Raw genomic sequence first — 17,173 nt, forward strand, 5'->3', positions numbered from 1 at the left:
GAATAATTTGTATGCCAAAGCGGTGATATACCTGTAACGGTCCCACATATCTCTGATTTTTTTGCATCAACCCAAACACACCTTATTGTTCCCATTGATGATTATAGTAGGTATACGATACAATCGTGAGCCCTTTAATAAAATACCTCCTTTGATCTATTTAGTATTTTGTGATGCCACTTGAAAAAGAGACTTCTGTTGCCAAAAGCAGTGTGTGCTCATGTACAGATGCACGTATATACATCGGCGCTACTCAAAGGGGTGCCCTCAGACCAGTAGCTCCGGCGCCTGGGAGCTTGTCAGAAGTGTATTTTCTTGGGTTTCACCTCTAAGTACTGAATCAGATTCTCAAGAGGATGGGGCCCATGATTGGAGATGTAACGGGTTCTCCAGGAAACTAATGTTCTCTGCATGTTTAGATGACTTTTACCATCCCTTCCAGCTCTGGCTGCAGTGACTTTATCTGGAAATGGCTATAAGGGTCTAAAACCACTTTTTCTCCCCAAATCTGTCCTCCAACTTCTTGGAGGGATCGTCCTGCCTACGGGGATAGGTATTCCCTCCTGCATGTGTGTTCCCTAAATCTGGGTAAAGCAGTAGACGCTCTCTTCGTCCCAGCAAATACCCTAGTGTTTCCAAACCATTCCTTTCCAAGCCTTGAAATCCTCAACATTCCCAGCATTCACGCCCTGAGGGACTTCCCAGTTAGGTAAACTGCTTGGCCCTAGGCCTGCTCCTTTATTGTTTAAGCAGGAAGAATCAGATCTGCCATTCTGGTGCCAGAGGAGCCCTCATTGCTGCATCTGGCCTGGATTTCTCGGCCGCTCTGGGTCTAAGAACCGGGGAAACTGTGTGCCCCACCTCATCTGCCTCGGTGCCGCAAAGCCCTTCTGTACCCTATCTCTGAAGTTTAATTGCATCCATCCTATCACTCATGGTAAAGTCACCCTTCCATCCTCCAGACCAGGTTGTGAATACTTTAGGCCATGGTTAGCTCGGTGAGATTTTCAGTAGCTGACGTTTAGAAGCTGGGAAGTAGAGGTCACCCGTTCTGCTTGGTGATTTGTCTGTTATCTGTGCCTTGTGCCTGAAATAAATTGGCTGAAATCTCTGTTTTAGCTGCACCCCCTGCATACAGATGAAATAGAACTGCGTTGGTACAGAATAATTAAGCTGAGGACCTTGTTTTTCACCTTCAGATGAAAGACAAATGACTTCCAAAGGCTTTAATAGGATGATACTTGAAATGTTCTTCCATTTTGACCAACTCAAGACTTTCAAAATGGTCCTATTCATAAATATGCTTTGCAACATCTGCATTTTCATTTACTGTAGATAGAATTATTTTGTAGAGGCTCTTGTCTCTCAGTTTTTTGCCCCAGTGTAATCAAAGCACACGACATTGCTTTCTGTTGTTTTTATTAAAGAATGCATTTCAACTGTATTATTGGTTTGACAGTCTCACCACTCTTTTTTGAGAAGAAAATTGATTTTCTCCTGGCACATGTATTCTGCTTTTTACTGGTCTTTTGGTAAAAGGGAGAAGAGAATCTTACGGGGACCACTATTTCTGTTCTTTTCTCATCTTTTAAAGAGATCATCAGTTGGGCAAGAAAATAGATTGATTGCCTAGTGGGAAACCAGACCCCACCAAGCCATAAATATGAAATGGGCCTGAAATCGACATATTTTAACAGAAGCCTTCGTTCTTCAAATAGCTTTTCTCCAGCAAAAGGATTTTCCAGCAATCATCTCTTTTCCTCTTCTGTGTTAGGTTTTCTGTGCGCGCCAAGGTGATTTTTCCTACATCGTCTGGGTCTATCTCATTTTTGTAGTAGCAGTGTTTGCTCTTTCCTTGGCAGAACTGTCTGTAATGAGTGCTGGCTTTTTCAGGCTTTGTTCCAAACACAATGCTCTCTTTTCTTAGCGGTTATTGCAGACTGTTCTCCACTGCATTTTGACAGAATGGCTCTTCCTTACCTTGTTCGAGTAACTCACCCCCACACTTCAGTGGCCTATTATTTTATGGGCTCAGTGGGAGAGGGTTTTTTTTTTTTTTTTTGGCTGTGGACAAGGGTGGTTGGGAGGGCTAAGGTCAGAAAAATGCATCATCTTGCTGAGATGTAAGGAGACAGAGATGTCGGTTCTGATGGGTCCACCTGTGGGCTTAGAAACCCTGAACGATCGGTGGTCACAAGTTGCCAGACCTTCAGTTCAGAAAGAAGGCATCTCCCATCTGTGCCCAGAAACCCGTGGTGTTCTGGTTTGGCCCTGCCACTGTCTGACCCAGGTACTGGGTCCCGTCTCTGAACTTGAGTTCCCTCACCTGAGGATGCAGGGGCCTGTACGATTCTCTAGGTGTTCTCAGCTGTGGAACCCCAGGATGGAGCTTAGTTTAGAGACTTGCTCCTGCCCACCGTTTCCCACAGTTGCTGAGTGCACTGAGCGGATCACTTGTCCACTTGCACCTCCAGCTAGGAGAGGTGAGGGAATCATTTGGCAGGTTGAGCCATTGCCTCTGCCAGCTCCTGTCCAGACCCTTCACCTTGTGGTTGGCTGGGTTGGTTTGATATCTTGAATGAGCACAGGGCCTAAAGTGCGTTCATATGTGAATGTGTTTGATTATATATTGGGGCTTGGGACACAGCTGGATGCAAGTGGAGAGAGCCCTGGGCTGGAAGTCAGGATTTCTGGGTTCTTGGTTGCCCTCTCTATAGACTGGAGCTTTGTGCATACTCCCTTTAACAAACATTTACTGAGTACAAACTCTGCAAGCTCCTGGACACACAAAAAGTCAGCAAGACAAGAGGACACTTTTCTCTTGAGCACCTCCCAGTCTAGTGGAGGGAACTGGAACTGGTGATATAATACAGCACTTTAGGAGCAGAATAGGCCCAGCATTCTATGGGAGCAGAGGGATGCCCCCCAGACTGGAGGGGCTGAGAATCAGGGAGTACTCCCTGTGGAGGTGGTGCTCCAGCTGAATATAGAGGATGAGACGTAAGCCACGGGGACAGTAGAAGCAGAGGCATGCAGACCAGGGGATATATGGGGTAGATTGAGGCAGGAACATGGAGTCTGGGTAGGAAGAGAAAGGTAAGACCAAAGCAGGTAGAACCAAATCAACGGGAAATCTGGTTTGAGGATACCTTATGGTGATGCACAGTTACATAGAGCTGGGAGGTGAAGGAGCATGACACCTTGTAGTATCCTTTGGACTTGTCAGTGAGGACCCAGTCTCTGCCCTTAAGTGTCAGCCTTGGAACAATCTGCTTCCTTCCCTAGGCCAGTCTAGGGATTGGTGTAGCTACTGGTCAAGTCCCTTTCTGGCTCTAAGAGTCTGTGAAACTACCAGTGATTATTTCTGAAAAGCAGAAATTTCTTACAAGGGGATGAGGGGGATGTCCTTCTCACTCCTACTTCCCTCAGTCTAACCATCCCTGACCTTGAAGGTTGGATGAGTAAAACCAGGGAAGTCAGAGCCGGAAGGGACTTTTCCAGTGTACCGCTGGGAAAGCAGCCTGATGTTATGGAGTCGAATCACAGCTCTTGTCTTGCCTTGGCCTTGGTACCTTGGGAAGACACTGCTGAGCCTTGCTTTTCTAGCCTATAAAATGAGGCCTCTATTGCCCACCTTGCAGTTCTGCTTGAAGGTTAACCAGAAGTGGGAGCTATCACGTTTATTACAGATGAGAGGAGGTCCAGAGAGATGAACTGGTTGGTCCAAGGTCAGCAAGTTGGCCATCTCCATGGCTGGAACCCAGGCCTTTTACCCCAGACCTTGCTGGGGTCTGTTGCCCACCAGAAATTATAAATTAGCAGAACACGGGCCGGTGCAGCTCACAGATGTGTTTTGTTTGGCTCACAAGATGTTCTTTTCAAAATGCAATTCGTTGCCAGCCTTAAAAATTGGGAGACTGCACATAAAAATTGATATTTTCAACTAGTCTTGAAAATTTGCAGGATTTGGCTGCCTTGGGCCTTTAGCGCATCTGGGGCTATTTGGGGTGTCCCTGCCGGGATGTGGAGGGGCACACCCCATCCAACCCTCCTTCTTCACTAGTGGATATGTACTTGGCCCCTGGAGATGACTGCGTTTGCAACCCCAGCCTTAGACCAACTATTTGTCTTGAATTTTTTCTTACAGTCCTGCCCACTGTTCACTGAAACAGCCTAATATTTCACAGCTGAGGTTTCAGCTTTTGGCAGTGAGAGGGCCTGGCTAGAGGAGACGGGAAAGCAGACTCTGGCCAGGGGAGAGGAGGGCAGAGAGCCCCAGGGGAGATGCTAGTGGAGAGGGCCTGGCCCCTGCCGGCTGTAAGGGCTCAGTGTGGGTGTTGGGCGCCAGCCCCAAGGGTTTCCTCATTCCACCCGAGTGGGAGGGAGGAGACAGAGGTAAGGTCTGACCCCTGGCCCTCTTACAGGGAGAACCGCAGCCCCTGGCTCAGTACAGCCATGTTTACGTGGGGGAATGTCTGGTATGTTTGGCATTTGGGTGTTTACTTCCCAGGGTGCTCATGGGTCCCTGGTATTGAAATGTGGCTCCCCCATGCTGGGGAGGGGGGCCAGCGGGGTCCTCGTGGTCCCCAGGCCTGGCTTGCTGCTCTGGGAAATCTAAATGGAGAGCTTGATTAGGAGGCTGCAGGGCTCTCCTTCCAGACTTGCTCATGACAACAGGCCCCTCCACCCCGTTCCTCCCTCCCCGGGTCTCCTTTCTAGGCCACATTGCCACCCCATGCAGCAGGGCTCAAAGCCTTCCTTTCACAAGTGAGGGATGCAGAGGCTCGCCCAGGAGCACACAACTGATCCGTCGCAGAGCTGCTGGGGAACCCAGGCCTGGAAGAACCAATCCCCCAAAGTCCGCGTTGTGTCCCTGACACCAGGAGCCTCAGATAAGCCTACTTTTCTCTGCCACGGCTGCAGTTCTCAGTATGAGATTAAGCCCTTCAGCCCTTCACTACTCTAGTTAGTGCTAGCTTCCCACCGCCCACTCTGTTTTTGCTTGTCACCTCCTTTATTGTCCTTTTCTTTTATTGCTTTGTGCATTTGAGAGCTTCTCTGTTTTCCAGGCCTTGGGTTGAAAAGTGTCATTCCTCTTTCTCATTGTATCTCTTTGTGGGTCCCACAAGATATCTATTTGAAGATGCTTATGAAAAGTCAGGATTCAAAATCACATCTGGGCTGCAGTTACCCCTGGGTGAAGATTGCGTGGCCTGCGGATGGGGCCTGAGAAGCATGAGCACAGGCCAGGGTGAGGCAGGAGAGGGGCAGGCAAAGCCCCATCCCTCAAATGGGTAGTCTTGATGTTCATTATGCAATAAATACTTTTGTTTAAAAAAATCCAAACAGGAAAGAACAATATGATCATTTTCTTAGAGCTAGAAGCTGCTGCATCGTCTTTATACCTCCTTCACTGGGATGCAGCTGAAAAGGTGGGGTGCCTGTTACCTTGCATGATGGTGTGGGGGTGGGGATCATGCAGCCCGCCCATGCTTTTAAGGGCAGAGGACATGGAGGCCCTGAGGCCAAAAGACCTGGATTCGAATCCCTGACCTGTCAGTGACTCTTTGGGCCCCTTTGATATCCTTAGTTTGCTTGCCCATAAAAGTGGGGAGGATAACAGAACTGTCTTCAGTGGTTTATTGAGACAGGGGATTAAATGAGGTTGCTGATTTAATTAATAAACGTCATTGAGGGCTCATTCTGCACCATGCTGAGATCTAGTTGCTGGGTGATAGCGCTGAAGGAGATGGAAAGAGCTAAGACCTTGCTCCCAGCGCCGGCAAACACGGAGGTGCAGTTAGTGAAAAGCACCTGGAAGGAATAAACAGGGTGATGTTACTGGGGTGGGGTGGGGCAGGGCTTTATTTTAGATTGAGGTAGTTAGCAAAGGCTCCTCAGAGAGCCAGAGCTTAGGAAGTCCAGCAGGGGCAACAGCCAGGGCAAAGCCTGAGCACAGGGAAGGCAAAGCAAAGAGGGGAGAAGTGGTGCAATAGAAGGCTAGAGAGGTGGGGGGGGGGGACAGGTTTCCTCAGCCTCGTGACGGAGCCCAGAGCTTGTCCCGAGTGTGGTGGAAGCCGTTGGAGGGTTTTAAGCAGAAGAGAGGCATGAGCTGGCTTCAGTTTTAACAAGCTCATTCCTGGCTGAAATGTGGAGCCTGGACCGTGTGTGTATTGGAAAGGTAGATGACGGTGGCCAGAGAGGACAGGCGGAGTCCTTAGGAGGCCACCACATTGGTCCAAGGCAGAGGCGCTGGGGGCTGGGACCAGGCTGCCAGGCAGCAGGGATGGAGTCATGTGGGTGGGTGCTTTGGAGATACAGTTTGCAGGTGGAATCACGACCTGCTAAATGAACCAGGCGAGAGGGAAGGATAGGGGCCAATTCCCAGGTTTGTCTTTGCTCAAGTAGCCAAGTAGATAGTGGCACTGTTTTACTGAAAGGAGGACAACTCGGGGAGGAATAGGCTCAGGAAGAGAAACTCAAGCAGCCCTTTAATGGCCTCCAGAGCAAACTTTACTCTGTCTGCAAGCCACCTAGGAGTCTTACTAAAATGCAGGTTCTGATTCAGTAGGTCTGGGAGGGGTCCCAAGATTCTGCATCGGGGAGGCTGATGTTGGCGTGGCGGACAACACTCTGAGTCTTGGAATAAGTGCCAGTGTGGCCGTGATCGTCACCCCCTAAAGAACCTCTTGGCTGTTGCTCTCATTGCCTCCTGCCTTGTAGTCCTGACTGGGGCTTGTACCGAGGACAAGCTTGTGGGGGTCACATAGCTAGAGCCATGCGTGAGATATTCTTATTTGCCTGTCAGCTCCACTCCCACCCCAACCCGCTCCAACCTCCGTGGACTGCATTACCCAGGATCCCTTGCACCCTGGCTTCTGGTGAGGCTTAGCCAGGGGAGGCACCAGCAGTAAGAGAGAGAGTTTGGGGTATTTATTCCCCTGGATGGCTCCTTGCCGGGCACCAGTCAGGCAGTAGGCTTTTTCCTCTACTGGAGACTACCGCTCCTGTGTGGCCATCCTGTTTCCTGCCTATGGCTTCAGCTATCTGCCGGTTCCATGGATCACTTCTGCCCCTGTGTCCTTCAGGTCTACAGTTTTAATGGCGTCTCACTATCGCTATCCCTGGTTCCCTAACTCCTCCCATCCCTCCTTAAATAGTGCCCTCGTTAAACTCTCTTTAGAGACTCCATTGAGCGACCCCATGCCTCTCTCCTGGGACCCCCTGGTCCAGGAGATTTGACACACACTAGAGTGACACACCTCCGTTTGCTTTCCAATGGGACCCTCCACTCAGAGCTGCTGCTCAGGGCTCCTTCCTCCTCCAGTCTCTCCACCTTCCCAGCATCCGTGAAGCATTGGCCCTGGGTGGGGTGCCACCTTGCATCACCTGACTTTGTGCAGGATATAACCAGGGTGCCTTGGGCCCCCTGCGGTGCAAAGGCAGAAAACTTCTCAGTCTCCCTCCAGGCCAAAGGGGACATTTTCAGAACCAGTGCAGGGGTACACCTTATGGGCCCCCAGGATAGGCAGCATCATCAGGCCCCAGAGGCGGGGGCAGGAGGACCAAGAGAGTTTCCTACTCTGTGTGTGCTTTCTGTCTGGCCACCTGCTGGTCCACATGTCTCTCTGCTTTGTTCTCTGGCTCTGCCTCTTTCTAACTCTCTCCACCCATCTTTGTTCCTCTGATTTGCTTTCTCTGTCTCTTTTCCTCTCTGTCTTTGCCTCTCTCTGTCTATCTCTGTCTCCCTCTCTGGGTCGGGACCTGGAGGAGGCAAGTGAGGAGCCCCCACCAGGGCTTTAAGGAGGCGCACACGTTCGGGTGCTGACCGTGCCCTTGCACAAGCCTGAGGGTGAGGGCCTCCTTAAGCGGCTACCCCGGGCTCCTCCCTTGCCTCACTTCGGTCTAGGCTCAGCTTTTCCTTTCCCTCCTTCCCCTCTCCCCCTCCCCCCTCTGAGTCCCTCAGTATAGCTGAGTATTTGTTTCTCTCTGGTCTTTGCTCATCTCCATATGTAGCCAGATCTCTCTGCTTCTCTGGGCAGATGGCTGAAGTTGGTTGCTCCAGCCCTGCACGCCTTCCAGGCCAGCACTTAGCGCCTCTGAGTCCAGTTTCAAGTTTCCAGATCGGCTCAGCTATCTACACCTTATGCAGGCAGCTTCAGCCCTTGGGCTCGGCTCCTCCTGCCCCCACAGCAGGGGCTTAAGGATGGGGTGGAAGTAAGGAGGAACTCCTGGTCGGAGGGCCTGATGGTTGTGGATCTTAAGTCTGTCCCTCCTATGCAAAGTGTGGCAGAGGGGCCATCCGCACTGCCCAACACAGGTAGCTCTGCCCTCGAGGCTTTCCTGGGAATCTGGGAAAACTGCAACCAGAGCAGAGTTTTAAAATCAGAGAAAGATATGCAGCCCTCCTGTCCCCTTACCCCCCACCTTATGTTTCTTTAAATATAGTGAGTGTCACGCTGCCTCCTCCTCAAAGCCCTGGTTCTTCCAGCTGTATCTGCAGGAAAAAAAAAATATCATCTCCCATTTTGGGTTCTGGTTTTAGATGTCTGAGCTGGGTGTGTGGTGAAAATACTCTCTGCTGTCTCTCACCCACTCATGGCCAAATGCTCTAAAGAATTCAAGAAGTTTCAAGATGAAGGAGGCAGCAACCTTGACTCTGGGGAAAAAAGAAGAGCCTGGAGGAGGCTGGGGAGGGTCTCCAAATGGTCCGAGTTGGTTGGTGTAGATGCTGCCATGCAAGGGTGGAAAGACCCAAAGTTGGCTCATGGGAGATGAAAAGGCTGAGGCTGCACTGCCAGACTCCTACTTATTTCTGGTAGAACCTCAAAACAGCTGTTTCTACATCTCCCCTGGACTGGTCAGGAAGACGGGCTCTTAGATAGTAGCAAGAAGATTTAGGGGAGATTTGGCCTTAGCTGCCATGAAGCACATCAGCACAGTTTCAATGGGGAGGGAGTGGTGATGAAATCTTTAGGGACACTTTTTGGCTTATTGGGGGTTATCATCCAAGGTGGGGTATAGATGTAGGGAGGCCTGGGGTGGGCCTGGAAGCTGACATTGGCTGTGGATTGTTTCCAGGCCTGCTTGGGGTTCATGCAGACCTACAGCCAGTAGGATCTAGAAGCTGCCTTTGGCCAGTATGCTTCTGGAGAAGAAAGCCTAGCTGGCCTCCTACAGACAGAAAGAATTGGCCATCCTTGGCAGAGAAGGCTCCTTCAGAGCAGTGGGGAAAGGGCTATGCATTGCTTACATGGATGACAAATAGCTCTTATGACTAAAGAATGCAAGCCTATGGCATTTTTTGCTGGATATCCTTTATTCATTCATTTGTTGAGTCCCTGCTAATGCCAGGTTCAATACTAGGTACTGTGGTTGCTTATGTTTCTCACCCTCCAGGCTAGGAGAGAAGACAAGTACCTACATACCAGAGAATTACCATGGGATGTGAACAGCACAGGAAAAGCAGTTAATTATCTCTGGGGAGTCAGAGGAGTCTTCCTGGAAGAAATGACGTTTGCTTTTTTTAGCATGGGCAGGCACGGGAATTGAACCCGGGTCTCTGGCATGGCAGGCGAGAACTCTGCCACTGAGCCACTGTGGCCTACCTGACATTTGCTTTTGAAAGTTGAGTAAGAGTTTACCAAATGGGAAAGGAAGGTCATTTCAGTCGGGGCTGGGTGAGGTATTTTGGAGTGGAGGGTGATGGAAGGATGGGATTGATGTGGTTGGAGAGGTTTGATGGAGCCAGCCTCTGACCTGGGCAGCAGCTTGGCCCATTCACTCTCTTAAACTTCCTTCTAGCTTTGAGTCTCTTTGCATCTGATGCTAAAGCCATTTCCATTTGCTCCCGGAAATTCGGTAGGATGAGGCCCTGTGCAAGGGGAAGTAGGTCTTGGAGGAAAGAAGTTCGGTCTCCTAGGAAACGGCAGCTCTACCAAAACCCCTGGGTTGCTCAGGGGAAGGGGTCCGAGGCCCTGCGAGGCCAGGGGTGGCCAGGTTGCACACAATGCCTTGGCAGTTTGTGGGCAAAACCTTCTGGCCGAGGGGAGATTGCACCGCCAGCCACTTCCTCCAGCTCCTTCCCTCTGCAAGTTGTCACGGTTACCTTGGCCTTGTAGCGGGGGCGGGGGTGAGGTCGAGGTTGGGCGGAAAAAATTTCGGCCAGGTTTGTATTTTCTCAGATGCAGGTCAGCCAGAGGAGCTGTCACTTCTGGTTCCATTTCAGAGAAGGCCAAGGGGCTGGGTGGTGCTTGGGCGTGGTGGTGTTGACAAGGCACCTCTCCAGCCTGCCTTGCAGCCAGGGCAGGAGTGAGCCAGAGAGAAGCGTAGAAGTGGTGGAGGAGAAAAGGGGCTTCTCAGCCAGGACCTGTGCCCGTGGCATGGGTGCTGGTCTCAGGTCCAGGCCCTCCGTCCTGAGCCCTAGAGCATGCTGGGAGCGCACAGAGAGAGGCTGCTTACTTTCCTGGCCTAAAGCCTGTGCGGCTGAGACCTTGTTCCAAGCCTTGGCTTGCCAGTCACCCCTTGGCTCAAGAAGCGAGAGAGTTGGCAAGCTCAGGGCAATCCAGTGACTCCTCCAGTGGCCTTGCCTCTACCTCTAGGCTGTCCCCTACCTAGCTGGCTCCGAGTGTCCACCAGATTTTCCTGGTTGGTAACGGTCAGCAAGAGGTATCGCATCAAAGTGATCCTGATGGGCAGGGGCTCTGCAGCCCAGTGGTCATCTACAGGGATGTTGAAGCTGGAAGAGTTCAAGTTCAAATCCTGGTTCTGCCATTTCCTGGTTGTTGTAGGACCTTGGGCAAATCAAGCTGCTGAGCCTCAGTCTTACCATGTGTAAAATGGGAGAGGGATAGCACCTTCCTCAAAGTCCTCGATTATGTGAATTAAGTTGGTGATTAAATGACCTAGGTTTAAAGCATTTTGCAAAGTCAGCAGCAAATGACAGCTCTTTTGCTATTAGTATTAGTGAAACAATAATAACTGCAGCTTTGACGCCAAGTCAGGGTTGGTGGGCTATGAGTTTCCTTCCCATCATTTCGTGTGCCCTGTTTCACACCTGGAGAATTTCCTAATGTGTGCTGGGGGAGGAGCAAGCCTGGAGACCCAGGAGGCCCCTCAGCTTGCATTCTCTGCCGGGCACTTTAGGGAGCTCCTGGATTTCCATCTCTCCCTCTCAGGTGGGTATCCCAGGGGAAGGACATGCAGGGACAGGGAGAAGAATTAAAGCAGAGGGAGGAGGCTGGGGGCTATTCGGCAGCAAGAGGAAGCAGATCCGTGTGCTTGGAAGGACCAAGGGGGAGGAATATTGGGTGCGGAGGAGCAGTGAGGGTTAAACTCCTAGCAGAAGGCAAGAGGGGAGGGGGGAAGGTAAGTCTGGGTAGGGAGAGGAGGTGGAGGCGGGAATGTGAAAGCTGGACCAGGTCCCACGCATAGTTAAAGGAAGTGCCTAGGAACTGCTGGCCTGGAAAATGGTGCCCAGAGGGCTTGGGCTGGGCAGGAGACAAAGCCATCACTGCACTGTTTGATGCGACCTCTGCATGGGTAGACATGCTGGGCTCCAGGCCCTCCTAACCCCTGACAACCCTGCCCTCCTGGGACACTGACGCCTCCCAGAGATGCCCACCCACTCCCAGTGCGTCCCCTGAGAGGCCACTGGTCTGGGAGGCCATGGACTTGATCAGTGCTGGGATGGGAGATAGGAAGGGGGAATTGTCCATCCATCTGTCTATGGCTCTTTCGGTTTTGATGACTAATTGGTGGCTCTTTCCCCTCACAGCTAGATGAGGAAGAGGAGCGAAGGAAAAGGCGCCGGGAGAAGAACAAAGTTGCTGCTGCACGATGCCGGAACAAGAAGAAGGAACGGACGGAATTTCTGCAGCGGGTGAGCACGGTGTTTGGTTGGGGGTGGGGATGCTTGCCCCCTTTTTGGGGGTGGGCTTGTGGACTTCTAGACCAGGAAATGTCATCAGATGCCTGCTGAATCCATGCGTACCTGCTGGCATCTGCCCAGGCAGCCTCACCTCTCTGCTCTTCCCTGACTCCTCTCATGCCACCTCCTCCCTGAACCCAAACAACCAAGGCAGCCTGCAGTCTTTCCTGCCCCCACCCCCACCCCCAGGTCCCCAGGAAGCCCAGCCAAGGCAGGAGGAGCCACGTTCTCCACTGAGGTTAGACCCTTGGTGCTGATGGACCTATATGACCTGAGACTGGCAACACTTATTTTAGTGCCCCGGTAGCTCAGTAGCTGTTGTGGGGGCTAATGAAGCGAGGTGATAATGGCATGTGTGTGAGCAGTGGGCATGGCACAGTCTGGCCCTGGTTAATTTTGCACAGAGGAAAACTCCTTCCCTTAGCTACAGGTGGTTCGGTTCTTGGCCCCACTGAAGATGAGCCCCATGGCTATTGCTGCTACCCACGGGAGACAGAGGTCAGCCCTGCATGCAAATGTCAGTTGAGCGTGGCTTTTCATCCTGGCCCTTTAATTTGAATGTGCCAAGCAGGGTGTTTGAGTCCTGTCTTTTTTTTTTTAACATGGGCAGGCACTGGGAACCAAACCCAGGTCTCCGGCATGGCAGGCGAGAACTCTGCCTCCTGAGCCACCATGGCCGGCATGAGTCCTGTCTTTTTGACCTTCCCTGTATCTTGAAAAATGGTAGAAGAGAGTAAGGGAATATGACCAGGCCAGTTGTCACCCGGCTCCACTCCCCAATAATTTTTTCATTACTAAATAATAATAGGAATAATATATAATAATAGCATAATTGTTCAGCTATGATTCTGTAGTTTACGATAATTAACAATAGTTGCACCCAGTTATATAGTTGGACACTGTGCTGAGTGTTGTACATATATTATTTCATTTTATTCTCATAGTAACTATATGAAGTAGGTACTTTTATTATCCTCTTTTGATAGATAGGGAAACTGAGGCACAGCAAGGTTAAGTAACTTACCAAGGTCTCTCAGTGACTAAGTTAAGCCTTAGGTTAACTTCAAAGCCTTTATTCTTAACACTCTGCTCTACTGGCTTTCATTCATTCATTCATTCTTCATTTGTTCATTCATTGATTCAACAAATAATTTTAAGTGTGTTCTAAATGCCCAGCACTGTGCCAGGTGCTCTAGGGGCACACAGGGAGGAGCAGACAGTGTCCCTTCTCGGGGTAGGGAGGGGCTGGAGAGATAAGGCTGGGATTGGCCTTGGTGTGATCTAACATTGTGGGGGGGGGGGAAGGGTGGTCTGTGGGTCTTTTCTCAGGCTTGCACCAAGCAGAGAGCAATTCTGAGGTGAGGATCAGGAGTGTTTTCAGCACGGGGCCCTGTGTATGCCTCCATGGCATAAGCATCAAGGGCAGGGGAATGGTTATTGGAGGCAGGACTTCCAAGGGAGCCAAGAGACAGTGGTACTATAACATAGGGCTGAAGTTTTCTAGAGTTTCTAAGACATGTCTCACATGGGCCTTCATGAGGGACGGACAGTCATGCACCTCATTTTCAGTCAGCATCAAGCACCTGCCATGGGCAGAGCTGGGTGAGGGAACAGAGACCTTTCCCATCAGATCCTTGCCTTCCAGGGGCATCAGCCAGTGAGCAGGCAAGCTGTGCCCCGGTGGACAGCACACCAGTCATACATAGTCAGTACCCAAATCACAGAACCAGCTGCTCTTCTCATTCCAGCAGCACCGAGCACATACTGCTAGCCAGGCTTTACATGTGTCTCATTTAATCCTGACAACATTTCAGCGAGACGAGTATCTATTGTCCCCATTTGAGAGATTGACTTGTAGCTCAGAGAAGTCAAGTCCCTTGTCCAAGATCATGCCTTAGTGGAGTGGTGGAGCTGAGATTCTTTCATTCATTTGCTGATCCATCCTCTACCCGCTAAGTGCCTGTTGAGTGACTCCTGCATGGTGGATAATGGGCTTGATGTCTGCGGGGGGGTGGGGTGATTAATGGGAATGAGAAAGAGTAGCGTATGCTAAGTGTTTGTTGGGCAAGCCAAGGAACCAGGAGCATATGGCAGTGGGGCCTCCCCTCATCTAGGCTGAGGATGAGTTGCTTACGTTGAGGCATAAAGGAGGAAGAGGAGCTGGCGAGATGAAGGACAGGGATGCAAGGGGTTCCAGGAACAGCACGAGCAAAGACAGAGGCAAGAGAGGGGATGCCTTAAAGAATTGAAAATGTCAGTATGACTGGATTTTAGAGTATAAGTGGGAGAATGGAGAGGCAGATGGGGAGCAGACCTTTAATATGTAGGGTGACCCTGTATCCCAAAGTTGCCTGGGACAGACCCAGTTCATGTCTGTTGTCCTGGCCTAATTATTGATAGCACCGTCTTTCACTCTCAAGTGTCCCCACAAGGATGATGAATTTTTAAGAGCCTTTGAAGGGCTTGAGTAGGAGAGAGACATATCTTTAAAGGAGCCCTCTGATTACAGTTTGGGTCACAGACTGGAGCAACGAGAGTAGGGCAGGGAGATGAGCTACATGGCTGTTGTGTAGTCCTAGTGACAGCAGATGGCAGCTGTGAGGGTGAAGGGAAGTGTGTGTTCTCTGGGGTGGAAGGGGATTTGAGAAGGTCTGTCTGGACCCAAGTCCACTCTCCCTCTCACTCCCACATCCTTCTCTTCTCCGCTGGCCTTGCAAGCAGAGGGTGGATGTGAGGTCTAGGGCATGGGGCAGAGGTCTCCATCAACAGTCGGTACCCACAGACCTGGAGGGGATTCTTTTTTAATTTTTTAATTTTGTTTTTTAAACATAACAGCATACAAACACGAGCATTCTTCCCATACGATCATTCCATTCTTGGCATATAATCGATAACTCACAATATCATCAGACAGTTGTATATTCATCACCATGATCATTTCTTAGAACATTTGCATCAATTCAGAAAAAGAAATACAAAGAAAAAAGAAAAAAACTCATACATGCCGTACCCATTTCCCCTCCCTTTCCTTGATTGCTAGTATTTCCATCTACCTAATATATTTTAACCTTTGTTTCCCTTATTTTTTTCTATACCCTTTACTGCTCCCTTTCAAGTAATTTATTTTTTAATAAGTGAAACATTTACAAGGTTCAAAGGTACCAAGGAATATATAGCTGTGTAGGTAGGTATGTAAAAAGTCGCCCTTCCACACTTGACCCCTGGACACCCAGATCAAACCCTGGGAGATTCTTGCTGCATCTTGGAGCTGGCCTGCCTGGAGCAGCCGAGACTTGCCGCCTGGGCCAGGACCCCACTCTTCCTTCAGGCCCTGGGGCTTCCTCAAGACCTCCCATCTGCAGTCCAGAGCAGCAGTCCCTAAGGCCTCTCCCTTTTATCACTCTGGCCCTTGTAGCTGCCACCATGTCTAACACGGGGCCTCTGGGCCTGTAGTGATAGCATTACCTGGCGTTTGCCTGTTGCATGGTCGCTGTCTCCTCGATGGTCACACTGGCTCTGGAAGGAGGCAAGGCAGCCCCATTCCATTGGCAGGGACCCTGAGGCTCAGAGGAACGAAGGATTTGCTCAAGGTCGCACAGTGGCCAAGTGAGGACCAGACCTCAGGGCCTCCTCTGTTAACCAGTGCCCTATCCCGGGTTGCCCAGGCTCAGAGAAATTGGGAAACATGCCCACAGTGGCACAGCTAGCAAGTGGCAGAGACAGGACATGAGCCCCGGTGGGCTCTGAAGGCACACCAGGCAGTTTCCCAGCTCTTACAGAAAGTTGCATGCCAGTGGAATTCTATTTTAAATGCATTAGGGTAGCATTTTTTATAGTCAGGAATCTTAATGCGTGCGGTTGCCTGGCCTCATCATCTTATTTTCTGGGAGGAAATCAAGGCCCAGAGAGGGGAAGCGATTTGGCCAAAGTTACACAGCCAGGATGAGAACCCAGATTGCTCAGCTCCTCAGCTTGCTTTTTTTTTTTTTTTTCTGTTGCCTTTGCTGACTACAGGGTGGGAGGCAGAAACTTCGCTGGTGCTAATTCTATTCCAAGATGACAAATGGTTTCATTTTCTCTAGGGCAGTACATATCAACTAGAAGTCAAAACGATAACAAACATGTAAGCAGTTATTCACTTCCTAATTAACACATGAAGATCCTAGCCCACGCTCCTTAATTAATTAGGAAACAGCTCTAGTAATAGTTGCTATAAAACCACAAACCACTTCCTTAATTATGGTTAAAAAATAAGATTCCTCTGAACTTAATTCATACTTATACAACAGTTAAATAGGTAGCCCCAATCAATAGCTCCCCGAGTACAGAAGGAATTAAAACTAAAAAGCAGTTAGTTATATCCTGGAGGCCAGACAACCAGAGTTCAGATACCTCCATGTTGTACACATTTTTAAATTGACAGACTATAATGCTGTTCCAATCATAAATGCAGGTGTAAAGCAGGTTGCCCCACACAACTGGTCCTTTTGTGTATGTGTACTGCAGATGCTCACATGTAGGGTTGGCTTGATGTGTGAGAGGTGAAGAAGGTGGGTCTGTAAGTAGGGCTGTGTGGATCTGACTCTTCTCCTGGATGGCCAGCTTCGGCTTCAAACTCACGGTGCCTCAAACTAAACCCCTCTGTGCCCCTCCCCGCCACGCTCCAGAACAGCTCCTCCACCCCTCCCAGACTCTGTACCTTGGACCCTTCAGCCAGGTGCTGTGTCCTTCCTCCTCCATATTCAGGTAGTCCCCAAGACCTGCCAATTCTTCATTCAAAATGGCAGTCCCGTGTTTCACACCTTCGTTCCGGCTGCCCTGGGAGGAGGCCTGCCCTGACTCCTGTCTACAACTTGTCCCTCCTCTCCATACCCTCCTGGGTCCTCCCCTCAGACATCACCAAAAAAACTCACCCTTTTTCTCCATAGCAGCCACATCTGTAAAGTGGGGAGAAAAATCGTATCAAGTTCCAAAGGTTGCCGTGAGGATGAAACAAGTGAATGCATGTGAAGTACAGGGAGCATGTCTGTACCTACTGCCTCTCAAGAAATGCTACCTCTATTTCTCCTTCACTTCCTCCTCTTTCTTCATTCTTACTAACCCTCCTCCCTCCCTCTCCTCCTTCTCTTCTCCTTTTTCTCCTTCAGACTGTTCTCTTGCTTAGGGTTCAAGTTGAAAATCCTAAAGCCTCCCTAACCATTTGGCTTACAGAGTGTTTTTCCCATGTGAGTTCACTTATTCAAA

General features: G+C 50.2%; 1 protein-coding gene across 1 annotated transcript in view; it reads left to right on the plus strand.

The window, feature by feature from the left end:
* Positions 1-17,173, plus strand: part of JDP2 (Jun dimerization protein 2) — a 40,724-nt gene that overhangs the window by 19,900 nt on the left and 3,651 nt on the right. The window contains exon 3 of the mRNA XM_077123095.1: positions 11,777-11,881. Coding sequence (XP_076979210.1) covers positions 11,777-11,881 — 105 coding nt within the window. The remainder of the gene's footprint in view (positions 1-11,776; positions 11,882-17,173) is intronic.

This window comes from Tamandua tetradactyla, chromosome 12, assembly GCF_023851605.1.
Source record: "Tamandua tetradactyla isolate mTamTet1 chromosome 12, mTamTet1.pri, whole genome shotgun sequence".
NCBI classification, from domain to species: Eukaryota; Metazoa; Chordata; class Mammalia; order Pilosa; family Myrmecophagidae; genus Tamandua; species Tamandua tetradactyla.